This window comes from Salmo salar, chromosome ssa07 (genome assembly GCF_905237065.1).
Source record: "Salmo salar chromosome ssa07, Ssal_v3.1, whole genome shotgun sequence".
NCBI classification, from domain to species: Eukaryota; Metazoa; Chordata; class Actinopteri; order Salmoniformes; family Salmonidae; genus Salmo; species Salmo salar.
The window spans coordinates 54,774,452-54,791,880 of NC_059448.1; the positions used below are offsets into that span (position 1 = coordinate 54,774,452).

At 44.0% G+C, this 17,429-nt stretch overlaps 1 protein-coding gene across 3 annotated transcripts in view; it reads left to right on the forward strand.

Moving 5' to 3' along the window:
- The window catches only part of LOC106609762 (plexin-A4), a 493,355-nt gene that overhangs the window by 407,751 nt on the left and 68,175 nt on the right, over positions 1-17,429 (forward strand). For all 3 annotated transcript variants that reach the window (XM_045722278.1, XM_045722276.1, XM_045722277.1), the window contains exons 18-21: positions 6,405-6,644; positions 6,934-7,086; positions 9,223-9,457; positions 11,731-11,873. In XM_045722278.1, coding sequence (XP_045578234.1) covers positions 6,405-6,644; positions 6,934-7,086; positions 9,223-9,457; positions 11,731-11,873 — 771 coding nt within the window. The remainder of the gene's footprint in view (positions 1-6,404; positions 6,645-6,933; positions 7,087-9,222; positions 9,458-11,730; positions 11,874-17,429) is intronic.

Here is a 17,429-nt window from a genome sequence, read left to right on the forward strand (position 1 = left end):
CAGAGAGTTAGTTAGTGAGCCAGAGAGAGAGACTTAGTGAGCCAGAGAGAGAGCCCAGAGAGAGAGAGATACAGAGAGAGAGAGAGAGATACAGAGAGAGAGAGTGAGAGTCAGAGAAAGCGATAGCGAGAGAAATACAGAGAGAAAGAGAGAAACTGAGAGAGAGTTAGTGAGCCAGAGAGAGAGATAGAGAGAGAGATACAGAGAGAGAGATACACAGAGAGAGAGATACAGAGAGAGTTAGTTAGTGAGCCAGAGAGAGAGATACAGAGAGAGATACAGTGCCTTGCAAAAGTATTCATCCCCTTTGCGTTTTTCCTATTTTGTTGCATTACAACCTGTAATTTAAATAGATTTTTATTTGGATTTCATGTAATGGACTTACACAAAATTGTCAAAATTGGTGAAGTGAAATGACAAAAATAACTTGTTTCAAAAAATTCAAAAAAATGTAAATGGAAAAGTGGTGCGTGCATATGTATTCACCCCCTTTGCTATGAAGCCCCTAAATAAGATCTGGTGCAACCAATTACCTTCAGAAGTCACATAATTAGTTAAATAAAGTCCACCTGTGTGCAATCTAAGTGTCACATGATCTGTCACATGATCTCAGTATATATACACCTGTTCTGAAAGGCCCCAGAGTCTGCAAGCTCCCTCACGACGCCAGGACAGCGGAGTCAATCACCCCCTTCCGGAGACACCTGAAACCCCACCTCTTTAAGGAATACCTGGGATAGGATTAAGTAATCCTTCTAACCCCCCCCTACCCTCCCCCCCAAAAAGATATAGATGTACTATTGTAAAGTGGTTGTTCCACTGGATATCATAAGGTGAATGCATCAATTTGTAAGTCGCTCTGGCTAAGAGCGTCTGCTAAATTACGTAAATGTAAAGGTAAAAATGCAACACCACTAAGCAAGGGGTCCCACCAAGCAAGCGGCACCATGAAGACCAAGGAGCTCCTCCAAACAGGTCAGGGACAAAGTTGTGGACAAGTACAGATCAGGGATGGGTTATAAAAGATTATCCTAAACTTTGACCATCCCACAGAGCACCATTAAATCAATTATAAAAAAATTGAAAGAATATGGCACCACAACAAACCTGCCAAGAGAGGGCCGCCCACCAAAACTCACAGACCAGGCAAGGAGGGCATTAATCAGAGAGGCAACAAAGATAACCCTGAAGGAGCTGCAAAGCTCCACAGCGGAGATTGGAGTATCTGTTCATAGGACCACTTTAAGCCGTACACTCCACAGAGCTGGGCTTTACGGAAGAGTGGCCAGAAAAAAGCCATTGCTTAAAGAAAAAAATAAGCAAACACATTTGGTGTTCACAAAAAGGCATGTGGTAGACTCCCCAAACATATGGAAGAAGGTACTCTGGTCAGATGAGATTAAAAGTGAGCTTTTTGGCCATCTAGGAAAAGGCTATGTCTGGCGCAAACCCAACACCTCTCATCACCCCGAGATCATCATCCCCACAGTGAAGCATGGTGGTGGCAGCATCATACAGTGGGGATGTTTTTCATCGGCAGGGACTGGGAAGCTGGTCAGAATTGAAGGAATGATGGATGGTGCTAAATACAGGGAAATTCTTGAGGGAAACCTGTTTCAGTCTTCCAAAGATTTGAGACTGGGATGGAGGTTCATCTTCCAGCAGGACAATGACCCTTAGCATACTGCTAAAGCAACGCTCGAGTGGTTTAAGGGGAAACATTTAAATGTCTTGGAATGGCCTAGTCAAAGCCCAGACCTCAATCCAATTGAGAATGTGTGGTATGACTTAAAGATTGCTGTACACCAGCAGAACCCATCCAACTTGAAGGAGCTGGAGCAGTTTTGCCTTGAAGAATGGGCAAAAAATCCCAGTGGCTAGATGTGCCAAGCTAGAGACATACCCCAAGAGACTTGCAGCTGTAATTGCTGCAAAAGGTAGCTCTACAAAGTATTTACTTTTTTTTGGGGGGGGGGGGGGGTGAATAGTTATGCACGCTCAAGTTTTCAGTCTTTTTGTCTTATGTCTTGGTTGTTTCACAATAAAAAATATTTTGCATCTTCGAAGTGGTAGGCATGTTGATACAAACCCCCCAAAAAACAATTTTAATTCCAGGTTGTAAGGCAACAAATAGGAAAAATGCCAAGGGGTGAATGCTTTCGCAAGCCACTGTATAGAGATAGAGAGATACAGAGAGAGAGAGAGAGCTAATGATGCAGAGAGAGAGTTAGTGAGCTAGAGAGAGAGATACAGAGATAGTTAGTGAGCCAGAGAGAGAGTTAGTGAGCCAGAGAGAGAGATGCAGAGAGAGTTAGTGAGCCAGAGAGAGAGAGTTAGTGAGCCAGAGAGAGAGAGATGCAGAGAGAGTTAGTGAGCCAGAGAGAGAGAGTTAGTGAGCCAGAGAGAGAGATGCAGAGAGAGATACAGAGAGAGAGAGATGCAGAGAGAGAGATACAAAGAGAGATACAGAGAGAGAGATACAGCCAGAGAGAGAGTTAGTGAGCCAGAGAGTGAGATACAGAGAGAGTTAGTGAGCCAGAGAGAGAGATGCAGAGAGAGTTAGTGAGCCAGAGAGAGATGCAGAGAGAGAGATACAGAGAGAGATACAGAGAGAGAGATACAGCCAGAGAGAGAGTTAGTGAGCCAGAGAGAGAGATGCAGAGAGAGATATAGAGAGAGATACAGAGAAAGAGATACAGCCAGAGAGAGAGTTAGTGAGGCAGAGAGAGAGATGCAGAGAGAGATATAGAGAGAGATACAGAGAAAGAGATACAGCCAGAGAGAGAGTTAGTGAGCCAGAGAGAGAGATACAGAGAGAGAGAGAGCTGAACGAGAGAGAGAGAGAGAGAGAGCTGAACGAGAGAGAGAGAGAGAGAGAGAGAGCTGAAAGAGAGAGAGAGAGAGAGAGAGAGAGAGAGAGCTGAACGAGAGAGAGAGAGAGAGCTGAACGAGAGAGATAGAGAGAGAGAGAGAGCTGAACGAGAGAGAGAGAGAGAGAGCTGAAAGAGAGAGAGAGAGAGAGAGCTGAACGAGAGAGAGAGAGAGAGAGAGAGAGAGCTGAACGAGAGAGAGAGAGAGCTGAATGAGAGAGAGAGACCAGCCTGTTTCTAGGGAAATGAAGGTGAACTTAGGCTAGTTATCTCTCAGTGAGTCTGCACCATCACACCAGAACAGATCAAAGACCCATTGTGCCGAGGAAAGAGACACCGCTCCAACTGTTCCACTGATTTAGGCCTCCTTTGAGGTGAACACTCAGATGTGTCTGCACTCAGTAGGTGGCGGCCACGTTGAATGGATTAGATGCCATCTCTTCCAGGGCTCTGACTGAAATGTAAACCTGTGATATGAAAGGGACCGTAATGACTGCAGACTGACTGCAGACCTGCAGTGGCTGGCCTCAGGAGGTCTGTCTACAAGGGCCTGTTAGGTAGAGTTGTTTCACACCAACTTCTATGTACTGAGAAGTGAATGCAGGGAAGCCCAGAACCATGTATTTACAAAAGGAGCTTAGTTGCACCTTAATTGGGGAGAACGGGCCTGTGGTAATGACTGGAGCGGAATCAGTGGACTGGTATCAAATGCCATTCCATTAGCTCTGTTCTGGCCATTATTATGAGACGTTCTCCCCTCAGCAGCCTCCTGTGATATTTAGTACATAGTAAAACATGGCTCTGGTGTAGCCTAGCTAGGATCAGTACTGAATATGAGTCGTGAAGCATGCTGAGAGCATACATAGATACAATCACACATTCAGCTAATGCATTTAAGAGTTTCTTTCAATTGAATGCAAATAACCTTTTTGATGCCATCCCCAATGACTTTACCACGCCTCTGACCATGTATCAGTACTAACATAACGCCTCTGACCATGTATCAGTACTAACATAACTCTATTACTGACCATGTATCAGTACTAACATAACTCTATTACTGACCATGTATCAGTACTAACATAACTCTATTACTGACCATGTATCAGTACTAACATAACGCCTCTGACCATGTATCAGTACTAACATAACGCCTCTGACCATATATCAGTACTAACATAACTCTATTACTGACCATGTATCAGTACTAACATAACGCCTCTGACCATGTATCAGTACTAACATAACGCCTCTGACCATGTATCAGTACTAACATAACTCTATTACTGACCATGTATCAGTACTAACATAACTATATTACTGACCATGTATCAGTACTAACATAACTCTATTACTGACCATGTATCAACACTAACATAACTCTATTACTGACCATGTATCAGTACTAATATAACTCTATTACTGACCATGTATCAGTACTAACATAACTCTATTGCTGACCATGTATCAGTACTAACATAACTCTATTACTGACCATGTATCAGTACTAATATAACTCTATTACTGACCATGTATCAGTACTAACATAACTCTATTACTGACCATGTATCAGTACTAACATAACTCTATTACTAACCATGTATCAGTACTAACATAACGCCTCTGACCATGTATCAGTACTAACATAACTCTATTACTGACCATGTATCAGTACTAACATAACGCCTCTGACCATGTATCAGTACTAACATAACTCTATTACTGACCATGTATCAGTACTAACATAACTCTATTACTGACCATGTATCAGTACTAACATAACTATATTACTGACCATGTATCAGTACTAACATAACTCTATTACTGACCATGTATCAGTACTAACATAACTATATTACTGACCATGTATCAGTACTAACATAACTCTATTACTGACCATGTATCAGTACTAACATAACTCTATTACTGACCATGTATCAGTACTAACATAACTCTATTACTGACCATGTATCAGTACTAACATAACGCCTCTGACCATGTATCAGTACTAACATAACTCTATTACTGACCATGTATCAGTACTAACATAACTCTATTACTGACCATGTATCAATACTAACATAACTCTATTACTGACCATGTATCAGTACTAACATAACTATATTACTGACCATGTATCAGTACTAACATAACTCTATTACTGACCATGTATCAGTACTAACATAACTATATTACTGACCATGTATCAGTACTAACATAACTCTATTACTGACCATGTATCAGTACTAACATAACTCTATTACTGACCATGTATCAGTACTAACATAACTCTATTACTGACCATGTATCAGTACTAACATAACTCTATTACTGACCATGTATCAGTACTAACATAACGCCTCGACCATGTATCAATACTAACATAACTCTATTACTGACCATGTATCAGTACTAACATAACTCTATTACTGACCATGTATCAGTACTAACATAACTCTATTACTGACCATGTATCAGTACTAACATAACGCCTCTGACCATGTATCAGTACTAACATAACTCTATTACTGACCATGTATCAGTACTAACATAACTCTATTACTAACCATGTATCAGTACTAACATAACGCTATTACTGACCATGTATCAGTACTAACATAACTATATTACTGACCATGTATCAGTACTAACATAACTCTATTACTGACCATGTATCAGTACTAACATAACTCTATTACTAACCATGTATCAGTACTAACATAACTCTATTACTAACCATGTATCAGTACTAACATAACTCTATTACTGACCATGTATCAGTACTAACATAACGCCTCTGACCATGTATCAGTACTAACATAACTCTATTACTGACCATGTATCAGTACTAACATAACTCTATTACTGACCATGTATCAGTACTAACATAACTCTATTTCTGACCATGTATCAGTACTAACATAACACTATTACTGACCATGTATCAGTACTAACATAACTCTATTACTGACCATGTATCAGTACTAACATAACTCTATTACTGACCATGTATCAGTACTAACATAACTCTATTACTGACCATGTATCAGTACTAACATAACTCTATTACTGACCATGTATCAATACTAACATAACTCTATTACTGACCATGTATCAGTACTAACATAACTCTATTACTGACCATGTATCAGTACTAACATAACTCTATTTCTGACCATGTATCAGTACTAACATAACTCTATTTCTGACCATGTATCAGTACTAACATAACTCTATTGCTGACCATGTATCAGTACTAACATAACTCTATTACTGACCATGTATCAGTACTAACATAACGCCTCTGACCATGTATCAGTACTAACATAACTCTATTACTGACCATGTATCAGTACTAACATAACTCTATTACTGACCATGTATCAGTACTAACATAACTATATTACTGACCATGTATCAATACTATCATGTATCCGTGTATCCGTCCCACTATAAAATAAATATACTATAATGACATAAAATAGCATAGTTGGACATACTCATCACCCTGTTCCCTCTCCTCTCTGCCAACAGATATGCCAGGTGTTCAGCCCCACGTCCATGCTATGCCAGGCCCCAGAGCTGCCCATCAGCTTGAGCAGGCAGAGGGAGGTGCCAGCGCGGCCCGATGAGTTTGGCTTCATCCTGGACGACGTGCAGGCAGTGCTGGCCCTCAACAACACGCCGTTCATCTACTACCCCAACCCCGAGTTCGAACCCCTCCATGTGTCTGGGGTGCTGGAGCTCAAGCCTGGCTCCCCCATCATACTGAAGGTGAGACTTCTCTCTCTCTCTCTCTCTCTCTCTCTCTCTCTCTCTCTCTCTCTCTCTCTCTCTCTCTGTCTCTCTGTCTCTGTCTCTGTCTCTCTCTCTGTCTCTCTCTCTCTCTCTCTCTCTCTCTCTCTCTCTCTCTCTCTCTCTCTCTCCATACATAACACACTTCTGCATACAGTTTTGTTACATGTTTATAGTCTACATAGTCTAGTTATATCAAATGTATGCATACCATTTAAACAAAACAATATCTTACTCAGTCCAATGTCATGTCCTTCCTGTTTCTCAGGGGCGGAACTTCCTCCCTCCCACCAATACCAACGGCAATAACGGCAAGCTGAACTACACGGTTCTGATTGGTGATAAACCTTGTCTGTTGACCGTGTCAGACAACCAGCTGCTGTGTGAGTCGCCCAACCTGACAGGGCGACATAAAGTTTTGGTGAGTGACACACACACACACACACACACACACACACACACACACACACACACACACACACACACACACACACACACACACACACACGCACACACACACACAGGCACACACACACACAGGCACACACACACACAGGCACACACACACACACACTGGTCCCCATTCCACCCCCCCACCCTCCTGCTGTCCCGGGCCAGGCCCAGACTATAATCCAATCGGACCGTTGGGTTATACTGTCCACTCTCAACATTCAAACAGAGAAACAACAACTAACCGTTTCAATAAGAGGGATTAGGCAGGCAGAAACTCAATAACGGTTCCATTTGTGGTTCTGAGACGCTTCCTGCTCTGCCACCTGGACCAATGACTGATGGGCAGCAGAAGAAGAGAGACAGGCTACCAGACCCATTACTGTAAAATAGAGCCAGACAGACAGAGAGAAAGGCTACCAAACGCATTCTTGTAAAATAGAGCCACTCAGACAGGGACAGGCTACCAGACACATTACCACAAAATAGAGCCAGACAGAGACAGGCTACCAGACACTTTACCGTAAAATAAAGCCAGACAGACAGAGAGTGGCTACCAGACGCATTACCGTAAAATAGAGCGAGACAGACAGAGCGACAGGCTACCAGACGCATTACCGTAATATAGAGCCGGACAGAGACAGGCTACCAGACGCATTACCGTAAAATAGAGCCAGACAAAAATAGAGACAGAAAGAGAGACAGACAGACAGACATCAAGACAATATGTCTCTCTCTCTCTGCTCTGTTTTATTCCTGTTTATAACAGTGGACCATTCAAGATGCATTTTATTCCCGCTGATTCACAATTGTGTCTCATTTCATAAAACCACTTATACAGTTTTGTTTCATAATAACCACTGGAATATGACTTCTGTTTCAACCATTGGAATACAACGTTTCTGATGACACCTCCCAGGAGGTTCAGAAAGACAGAACCTTCAGAACCACGGTCTCAGTGCATCCACACAATAACCCCTTTTCTCCTCTCCCCTGTCCCTCAACTCCTCTCCCCTGTCTCTCAACTCCTCTTCCCTGTCTCTCACCCCTCTCCCCTGTCTCTCACCCCTCTCCCCTGTCTCTCACCCCTCTCCCCTGTCTCTCACCTCCTCTCCCCTGTCCCTCAACTCCTCTCCCCTGTCTCTCAACTCCTCTTCCCTGTCTCTCACCCCTCTCCCCTGTCTCTCACCCCTCTCCCCTGTCTCTCAACCCCTCTCCCCTGTCTCTCACCTCCTCTCCCCTGTCCCTCAACTCCTCTCCCCTGTCTCTCAACTCCTCTTCCCTGTCTCTCACCCCTCTCCCCTGTCTCTCACCCCTCTCCCCTGTCTCTCAACCCCTCTCCCCTGTCTCTCAACTCCTCTTCCCTGTCTCTCACCCCTCTCCCCTGTCTCTCACCCCTCTCCCCTGTCTCTCAACTCCTCTTCCCTGTCTCTCACCCCCTCTCCCCTGTCTCTCCCCCCCTCTCCCCTGTCTCTCCCCCCTCTCCCCTGTCTCTCACCCCTCTCCCCTGTCTCTCACCCCTCTCCCCTGTCTCTCACCCCTCTCCCCTGTCTCTCCCCCCTCTCCCCTGTCTCTCACCCCCTCTCCCCTGTCTCTCAACTCCTCTCCCCTGTCTCTCAACTCCTCTCCCGTCTCTCACCCCTCTCCCCTGTCTCTCACCCCCTCTCCCCTGTCTCTCACCCCTCTCCCCTGTCTCTCACCCCCTCTCCCCTGGCTCTCACCCCTCTCCCGTCTCTAACCCCCTCTCCCCTGTCTCTCAACTCCTCTCCCCTGTCTCTAACCACCTCTCCCCTGTCTCTCAACTCCTCTCCCCTGTCTCTAACCACCTCTCCCCTGTCTCTCAACTCCTCTCCCCTGTCTCTCACCCCCTCTCCCGTCTCTCACCCATCTCCCCTGTCTCTAACACCTCTCCCCTGTCTCTCACCCCCTCTCCCCTGTCTCTCAACTCCTCTCCCCTGTCTCTCCCCTCTCTCCCCTGTCCCTCACCCCTCTCCCGTCTCTCTCCCCTTTCCCCTGTCTCTCACCCCCTCTCCCCTGTCTCTAACCCCTCTCCCCTGTCTCTAACCCCTCTCCCCTGTCTCTCCCTCCCCTGTCTCTCCCTCCCCAGGCCCGTGTGGGCGGCATCGAGTTCTCCCCGGGCGTGGTCCACATCACGTCAGACAGTCCGCTGAGCAGCACGGCCATCATCAGCATTGCCGGCGCCGGTGCCCTGCTCATCCTCTTCATTGTGATAGTGCTTATTGCATACAAACGCAAGTCACGCGAGAGCGACCTCACCCTGAAGAGGCTGCAGATGCAGATGGACAACCTGGAGTCTCGTGTGGCCCTGGAGTGTAAAGAGGGTAAGGATTCACATTATTTTTACTCCATACATTTTCCCTGACACCCAAAAGGAAAATTCCTATTCACACACTGGTCCAATTCACACACTTATCAAGAGAACAATCCCAGGTCATCCCTACTGCCTCTGATCTGGTGTACTCAATAAACACATGTTTCGTTGTCAATGATGTCTGAGAGTAGGAGTGTGCCCTTATCTATCTGTAAATAAAAAATACAAGAAAATCGTGCAGTCGACTTTGCTTACTTTTGATACTTAAAAGTATATTTAAAACCAAATACATTTAGTCTTTTACTCAAGTAGTATTTTACTGGGTGACTTTCACTTTTACTTGAGTCATTTGTTATTAAGATATCTTTGCTTTTACTCAAGTATGATGATTGAGTATTTTTTCCAACACTGTCAATAGACATACTTATAGGTAGAGTCAGCAAAATGACGTTGCATGAGCAGCACCGCAGTTTGTGGTGGGCAAGATGCAAGAAATGGCTCTCACACTCTCACACATCGCTCTCACACACACAGTATCTGCGCGTGTGCACGGGTTCACCTCCCGCTGTTACAACGTGGTACCCACGGGACCAAAACAGTGGAGTAGTTTAGCCTCACGCTCCAAAGCTCTTAGTTGTTGTGGAAATTGACCCAATATGCTGTTTACTTTGTGTATCTACAGTTGAAGTCGGAAGTTTACATACACTTAGGTTGGAGTCATTAAAACTTGTTTTTCAACCACTCCACAAATTTCTTGTTAACAAACTATAGTTTTGGCAAGCTGGTTAGGAAATCTACTTTGTGCATGACACAAGTAATTTTTCCAACAATTGTTTACAGACAGATTATTTCACTTATAATTCACTGTATCACAATTCCAGTGGGTCAGAAGTTTACATACGCTAAGTTGACTGTGCCTTTAAACAGCTCAGAAAATACCAGAAAATTATGTCATGGCTTTAGAACCTTCTGATAGGCTAATTGACATAATTTGAATCAATTGGAGGTGTACCTGTGGATGTATTTCAAGGCCTACCTTCAAACTCAGTGACATCATGGGAAAATCAAAAGTAATCAGCCAAGACCTCAGGGAAAAAATGGAGACCTCCACAAGTCTGGTTCATCCTTGGGAGCAATTTCCAAACGCCTGAAGGTACCACGTTAATTTGTACAAACAATAATACGCAAGTATGAAAACCATGGGACCACGCAGCCGTCATACCGCTCAGGAAGGAGACGCGTTCTGTCTCCTAGAGATGAACGTACTTTGGTGCAAAAAGTGCAAATCAATCCCAGAACAACAGCAAAGGACCTTGTGAAGATGCTGGAGGAAACAGGTACAAAAGTATCTATATCCACAGTAAAACGAGTCCTATATCGACATAACCTGAAAGGCCACTCAGCAAGGAAGAAGCCACTACTCCAAAACTGCCATAAAAAAGCCAGACTACGGTTTGCAACTGCACATGGGGACAAAGATCGTACTTTTTGGAGAAATGTCCTCTGGTCTGATGAAACAAAAATGGCCATAATGACCATCGTTATGTTTGGTGGAAAAAAGGGGATGCTTGCAAGCTGAAGAACACCATCCCAACCGTGAAGCACGGGGGTGGCAGCATCATGTTGTGGGGGTGCTTTGCTGCACTTCACAAAATAGATGGCGTCATGAGGTAGGAAAATTATGTAGATATATTGAAGCAACATCTCAAGACATCAGTCAGGATGTTAATATTTGGTCGCAAATGGGTCTTCCAAATGGACAATGACCCCAAGCATACTTCCAAAGTTGTGGCAAAATGGCTTAAGGACAACAAAGTCAAGGTATTGGAGTGGCCATCACAAAGCCCTGACCTCAAGCCTATAGCTGGTGGGCAGAACTGAAAAAGTGTGTGCGAGCAAGGAGGCCAACAAACCTGACTCAGTTATACCAGCTCTGTCAGGAGGAATGGGCCAAAATTCACCCAACTTATTGTGGGAAGCTTGTGGAAGGCTACCCAAAATGTTTGACCCAAGTTAAACAATTTAAAGGCAATGCTACCAAATACTAATTGAGTGTATGTAAACTTCTGACCCACTGGGAATGTGATGAAAGAAATAAAAGCTGAAATAAATAATTCTCTCTACTATTATTCTGACATTTTTACTAGGATTAAATGTCAGGAATTGTGAAAAACTGAGTTTAAATGTATTTGGCTAATGTGTAAGTAAACTTCCGACTTCAACTGTACATCATGTCGCTGACTCTACCTTTTAAGAAGACTGTTTGTCCGTTTATCCCCTCAGCCTTTGCCGAGCTGCAGACAGACATCCATGAGTTGACCAGTGACCTGGACGGAGTGGGCATCCCCTTCCTGGACTACAGGGCCTACACCATGAGGGTCCTCTTCCCTGGCATAGAGGAGCACCCTGTTCTCAGGGACCTGGAGGTAAGAGCTGCCCTGTCAACTGCATGACCAAATATCACAATGGCTGCCCTATCATCTGCCTGACTGAATATCACTTCAGTTTAGGTTCTAAACATTGTTCATCATTAACTCCCTGACATAGATAAATACGCATATCTCAAAGTGGTTTCCATCAATGCATTCTCAATCAAAAGAATAAAAGTAAATTAAAGGCACAGTGGGGTTACGGACAGAATTAAAGCTGTCGTTGTTTGTGCTCACGCTCGGTAAACATAACACTGTCTCTCATTAGGGCTTGACGCAGCAGTGCAGTCAAATCTCCTGTTAGTAATGGTAACAACATGTGACAAGACGGTTTCTCAGAGTCGAGGACAAATTAAAAGTATAGCGGAGAGAAAAGCAAATCAACTCTGAACTGACAAGCTAGTTATTTATTCCCTAATAACAGTGATGGGCAGTGATAATTGAACAACTTCTAGCTGCGAGGCCCTGATTTCACAGGCTCAGAGTCGACCGTGCGGGTGCCTGATGAGAATTCCCCGTTATAAGAAAAATTAATGATGTTTTAATTGGTATAAATGTCCCGTTTATATGAGGGAGTTTAATGTGAAATGAAACCTAATGAAAGTAGCAGTGGGCTCATCTCTGGCTGGTGATAGCTAGTTAATTGTTATTGGTGTGGGAGATGATACAGGAAATAGCCCTTATTGGGCTTGGAGCAAATAAAGTGTGGATGGGCAATCTCCAACAGTGCACATTCATAGTTTGTAGAGTGAATTTGATTGGGCTGAATCTCTCTTGCTCTCTCTTTATGAAAGGATTAGAGCTACTGCCATTTCATCTCAATAGCTCAAATGTACTAATATTAGCGATGACTCTAGGCCTACCTGATAAATCTCAAGAAGATATACATTGTATTTTTCCTCAGAGACAATGGATGCCTACCTTTTCTCCTGATTTTGTGATAGTAATCAGTAGGATGGACTACAGTGGGATGTTGAATAGGGCTGTTTGATTATGGGACTACAGTGGGATGTTGAATAGGGTTGTTTGATTATGGGGCTACAGCTTGATGTTGAATAGGGCTGTTTGATTATGGGGCTACAGTGGGATGTTGAATAGGGCAGTTTGATTATGGGACTACAGTGGGATGTTGAATAGGGCTGTTTGATTATGGGGCTACAGTGGGATGTTGAATAGGGCTGTTTGATTATGGGACTACAGCTTGATGTTGAATAGGGCTGTTTGATTATGGGGCTACAGTGGGATGTTGAATAGGGCAGTTTGATTATGGGACTACAGTGGGATGTTGAATAGGGCTGTTTGATTATGGGGCTACAGTGGGATGTTGAATAGGGCTGTTTGATTATGGGACTACAGCTTGATGTTGAATAGGGCTGTTTGATTATGGGGCTACAGTGGGATGTTGAATAGGGCTGTTTGATTATGGGACTACAGTGGGATGTTGAATAGGGCTGTTTGATTATGGGACTACAGCTTGATGTTGAATAGGGCTGTTTGATTATGGGGCTACAGCTTGATGTTGAATAGGGCTGTTTGATTATGGGACGACAGTGGGATGTTGAATAGGGCTGTTTGATTATGGGGCTACAGTGGGATGTTGAATAGGGCTGTTTGATTATGGGACTACAGCGGGATGTTGAATAGGGCTGTTTGATTATGGGACTACAGTGGGATGTTGAATAGGGCTGTATGATTATGGGACTACAGTGGGATGTTGAATAGGGCTGTTTGATTATGGGACTACAGTGGGATGTTGAATAGGGCTGTTTGATTATGGGACTACAGTGGGATGTTGAATAGGGCTGTTTGATTATGGGGCTACAGTGGGATGTTGAATAGGGCTGTTTGATTATGGGGCTACAGCTTGATGTTGAATAGGGCTGTTTGATTATGGGACGACAGTGGGATGTTGAATAGGGCTGTTTGATTATGGGACTACAGCGGGATGTTGAATAGGGCTGTTTGATTATGGGACTACAGTGGGATGTTGAATAGGGCTGTTTGATTATGGGACTACAGTGGGATGTTGAATAGGGCTGTTTGATTATGGGACTACAGTGGGATGTTGAATAGGGCTGTTTGATTATGGGACTACAGTGGGATGTTGAATAGGGCTGTTTGATTATGGGACTACAGTGGGATGTTGAATAGGGCTGTTTGATTATGGGGCTACAGTGGGATGTTGAATAGGGCTGTTTGATTATGGGGCTACAGTGGGATGTTGAATAGGGCAGTTTGATTATGGGACTACAGTGGGATGTTGAATAGGGCTGTTTGATTATGGGACTACAGTGGGATGTTGAATAGGGCTGTTTGATTATGGGACTACAGTGGGATGTTGAATAGGGCTGTTTGATTATGGGACTACAGTGGGATGTTGAATAGGGCTGTTTGATTATGGGGCTACAGTGGGATGTTGAATAGGGCTGTTTGATTATGGGACTACAGCTTGATGTTGAATAGGGCTGTTTGATTATGGGGCTACAGTGGGATGTTGAATAGGGCTGTTTGATTATGGGACTACAGTGGGATGTTGAATAGGGCTGTTTGATTATGGGACTACAGCTTGATGTTGAATAGGGCTGTTTGATTATGGGGCTACAGTGGGATGTTGAATAGGGCTGTTTGATTATGGGACTACAGTGGGATGTTGAATAGGGCTGTTTGATTATGGGACTACAGCTTGATGTTGAATAGGGCTGTTTGATTATGGGGCTACAGCTTGATGTTGAATAGGGCTGTTTGATTATGGGACGACAGTGGGATGTTGAATAGGGCTGTTTGATTATGGGGCTACAGTGGGATGTTGAATAGGGCTGTTTGATTATGGGACTACAGCGGGATGTTGAATAGGGCTGTTTGATTATGGGACTACAGTGGGATGTTGAATAGGGCTGTATGATTATGGGACTACAGTGGGATGTTGAATAGGGCTGTTTGATTATGGGACTACAGTGGGATGTTGAATAGGGCTGTTTGATTATGGGACTACAGTGGGATGTTGAATAGGGCTGTTTGATTATGGGACTACAGTGGGATGTTGAATAGGGCTGTTTGATTATGGGACTACAGTGGGATGTTGAATAGGGCTGTTTGATTATGGGACTACAGTGGGATGTTGAATAGGGCTGTTTGATTACGGGGCTACAGTGGGATGTTGAATAGGGCTGTTTGATTATGGGGCTACAGTGGGATGTTGAATAGGGCTGTTTGATTATGGGACTACAGTGGTATGTTGAATAGGGCTGTTTGATTATGGGGCTACAGTGGGATGTTGAATAGGGCTGTTTGATTATGGGACTACAGCTTGATGTTGAATAGGGCTGTTTGATTATGGGGCTACAGTGGGATGTTGAATAGGGCTGTTTGATTATGGGACTACAGTGGGATGTTGAATAGGGCTGTTTGATTATGGGGCTACAGTGGGATGTTGAATAGGGCTGTTTGATTATGGGGCTACAGCTTGATGTTGAATAGGGCTGTTTGATTACGGGGCTACAGTGGGATGTTGAATAGGGCTGTTTGATTATGGGACTACAGCTTGATGTTGAATAGGGCTGTTTGATTATGGGACTACAGTGGGATGTTGAATAGGGCTGTTTGATTACGGGGCTACAGTGGGATGTTGAATAGGGCTGTTTGATTACGGGGCTACAGTGGGATGTTGAATAGGGCTGTTTGATTATGGGGCTACAGCTTGATGTTGAATAGGGCTGTTTGATTATGGGACGACAGTGGGATGTTGAATAGGGCTGTTTGATTATGGGGCTACAGTGGGATGTTGAATAGGGCTGTTTGATTATGGGACTACAGTGGGATGTTGAATAGGGCTGTTTGATTATGGGACTACAGTGGGATGTTGAATAGGGCTGTTTGATTATGGGGCTACAGTGGGATGTTGAATGGGACTGTCTCATGGGACATCTCAACAAACCTCCACTCTGTTTCCCTCTTTCTCTCTTTCTCTTCTCTTTCTCTCTCTTCTCTCTCTTTCTCTCTCTTTTTCTTTCTCTCGTTTTCTCTTTCTCTTTCTCTCTCTTTCTCTGTCTCTTTGCTCCTTTTTATAAATGTTTTATTTAACCTTTATTTAACTAGGCAAGTAATGTCAGATGTTATGAAATAGACTAGGGTTTTAACAATAACTCTTGCACAGTGTGAACTGCAGATTACTGTGTCCTCATGGAAAGCGACAGCGAGGAAACTTGTGCTCCCTGACAGACGTGTCGCGTAGAGAGACCGTTGCTCACTCCAATCTATCCTGACAGATCAAAAAATGTTATCTCTGTAGGTGCAATTTATGAAAACGGGAAATCGCACGCCGACTGACTAGACTAGCGTAAACGGCGCAGGGACAATTTCCGCCCGTGGAGGGGAATACACCACACACACTGCTTTCATCTTGCGTCAGCTTTGCCGGGGAACAACGTTCATATTGTGGAGTCAAAGAAATAAGCAGGGCTCTCAAAAGACTTGGTTAAAATGCCTCTACCTTAAAAAAAACAAGTGCTAGGCAAAACTCCTCGCTCTCCCAGTTATCCTCCCATGCCGACATTCCGAGCTGGAATCATTAGCACACACGGTCATTTGAGAGAACCGGGTCTACACAGCTAATTGATCCAGTGGAGTGATAATGGATTTGGCTGGAATGGGAGATGCCAAGGCCATGGAATGAGTTCTTCCCCACAGTCAGTCAGAGTCTATAGTCTATCCCTGGATGTCTGATTCCTCTAGTGTTGGGTCCATGTTACTCCCATGACTAGGGATGTTGTGATGTCTGATTCCTCTAGTGTTGGGTTCATGTTACTCTAATGACTAGGGATGTTGTGATGTCTGATTCCTCTAGTGTTGGGTCCATGTTGCTCCCATGACTAGGTATGTTGTGATGTCTGATTCCTCTAGTGTTGGGTCCATGTTACTCCCATGACTAGGGATGTTGTGATGTCTGATTCCTCTAGTGTTGGGTTCATGTTACTCTAATGACTAGGGATGTTGTGATGTCTGATTCCTCTAGTGTTGGGTCCATGTTGCTCTAATGACTAGGGATGTTGTGATGTCTGATTTCTCTAGTGTTGGGTCCATGTTACTCCCATGACTAGGGATGTTGTGATGTCTGATTCCTCTAGTGTTGGGTCCATGTTGCTCTAATGACTAGGGATGTTGTGATGTCTGATTCCTCTAGTGTTGGGTCCATGTTACTCCCATGACTAGGGATGTTGTGATGTCTGATTTCTCTAGTGTTGGGTTCATGTTACTCTAGTGACTAGGTATGTTGTGATGTCTGATTCCTCTAGTGTTGGGTCCATGTTACTCTAATGCCATGGATGTTGTGTTGTTATGTTACTCCCATGACTAGGGATGTTGTGTTGTTATGTTACTCCCATGACTAGGGATGTTGTGTTGTTATGTTACTCCCATGACTAGGGATGTTGTGTTGTTATGTTACTCCCATGACTAGGGATGTTGTGTTGTTATGTTATCCCATGACTAGGGATGTTGTGTTGTTATGTTACTCCCATGACTAGGGGTGTTGTGTTGTTATGTTATCCCATGACT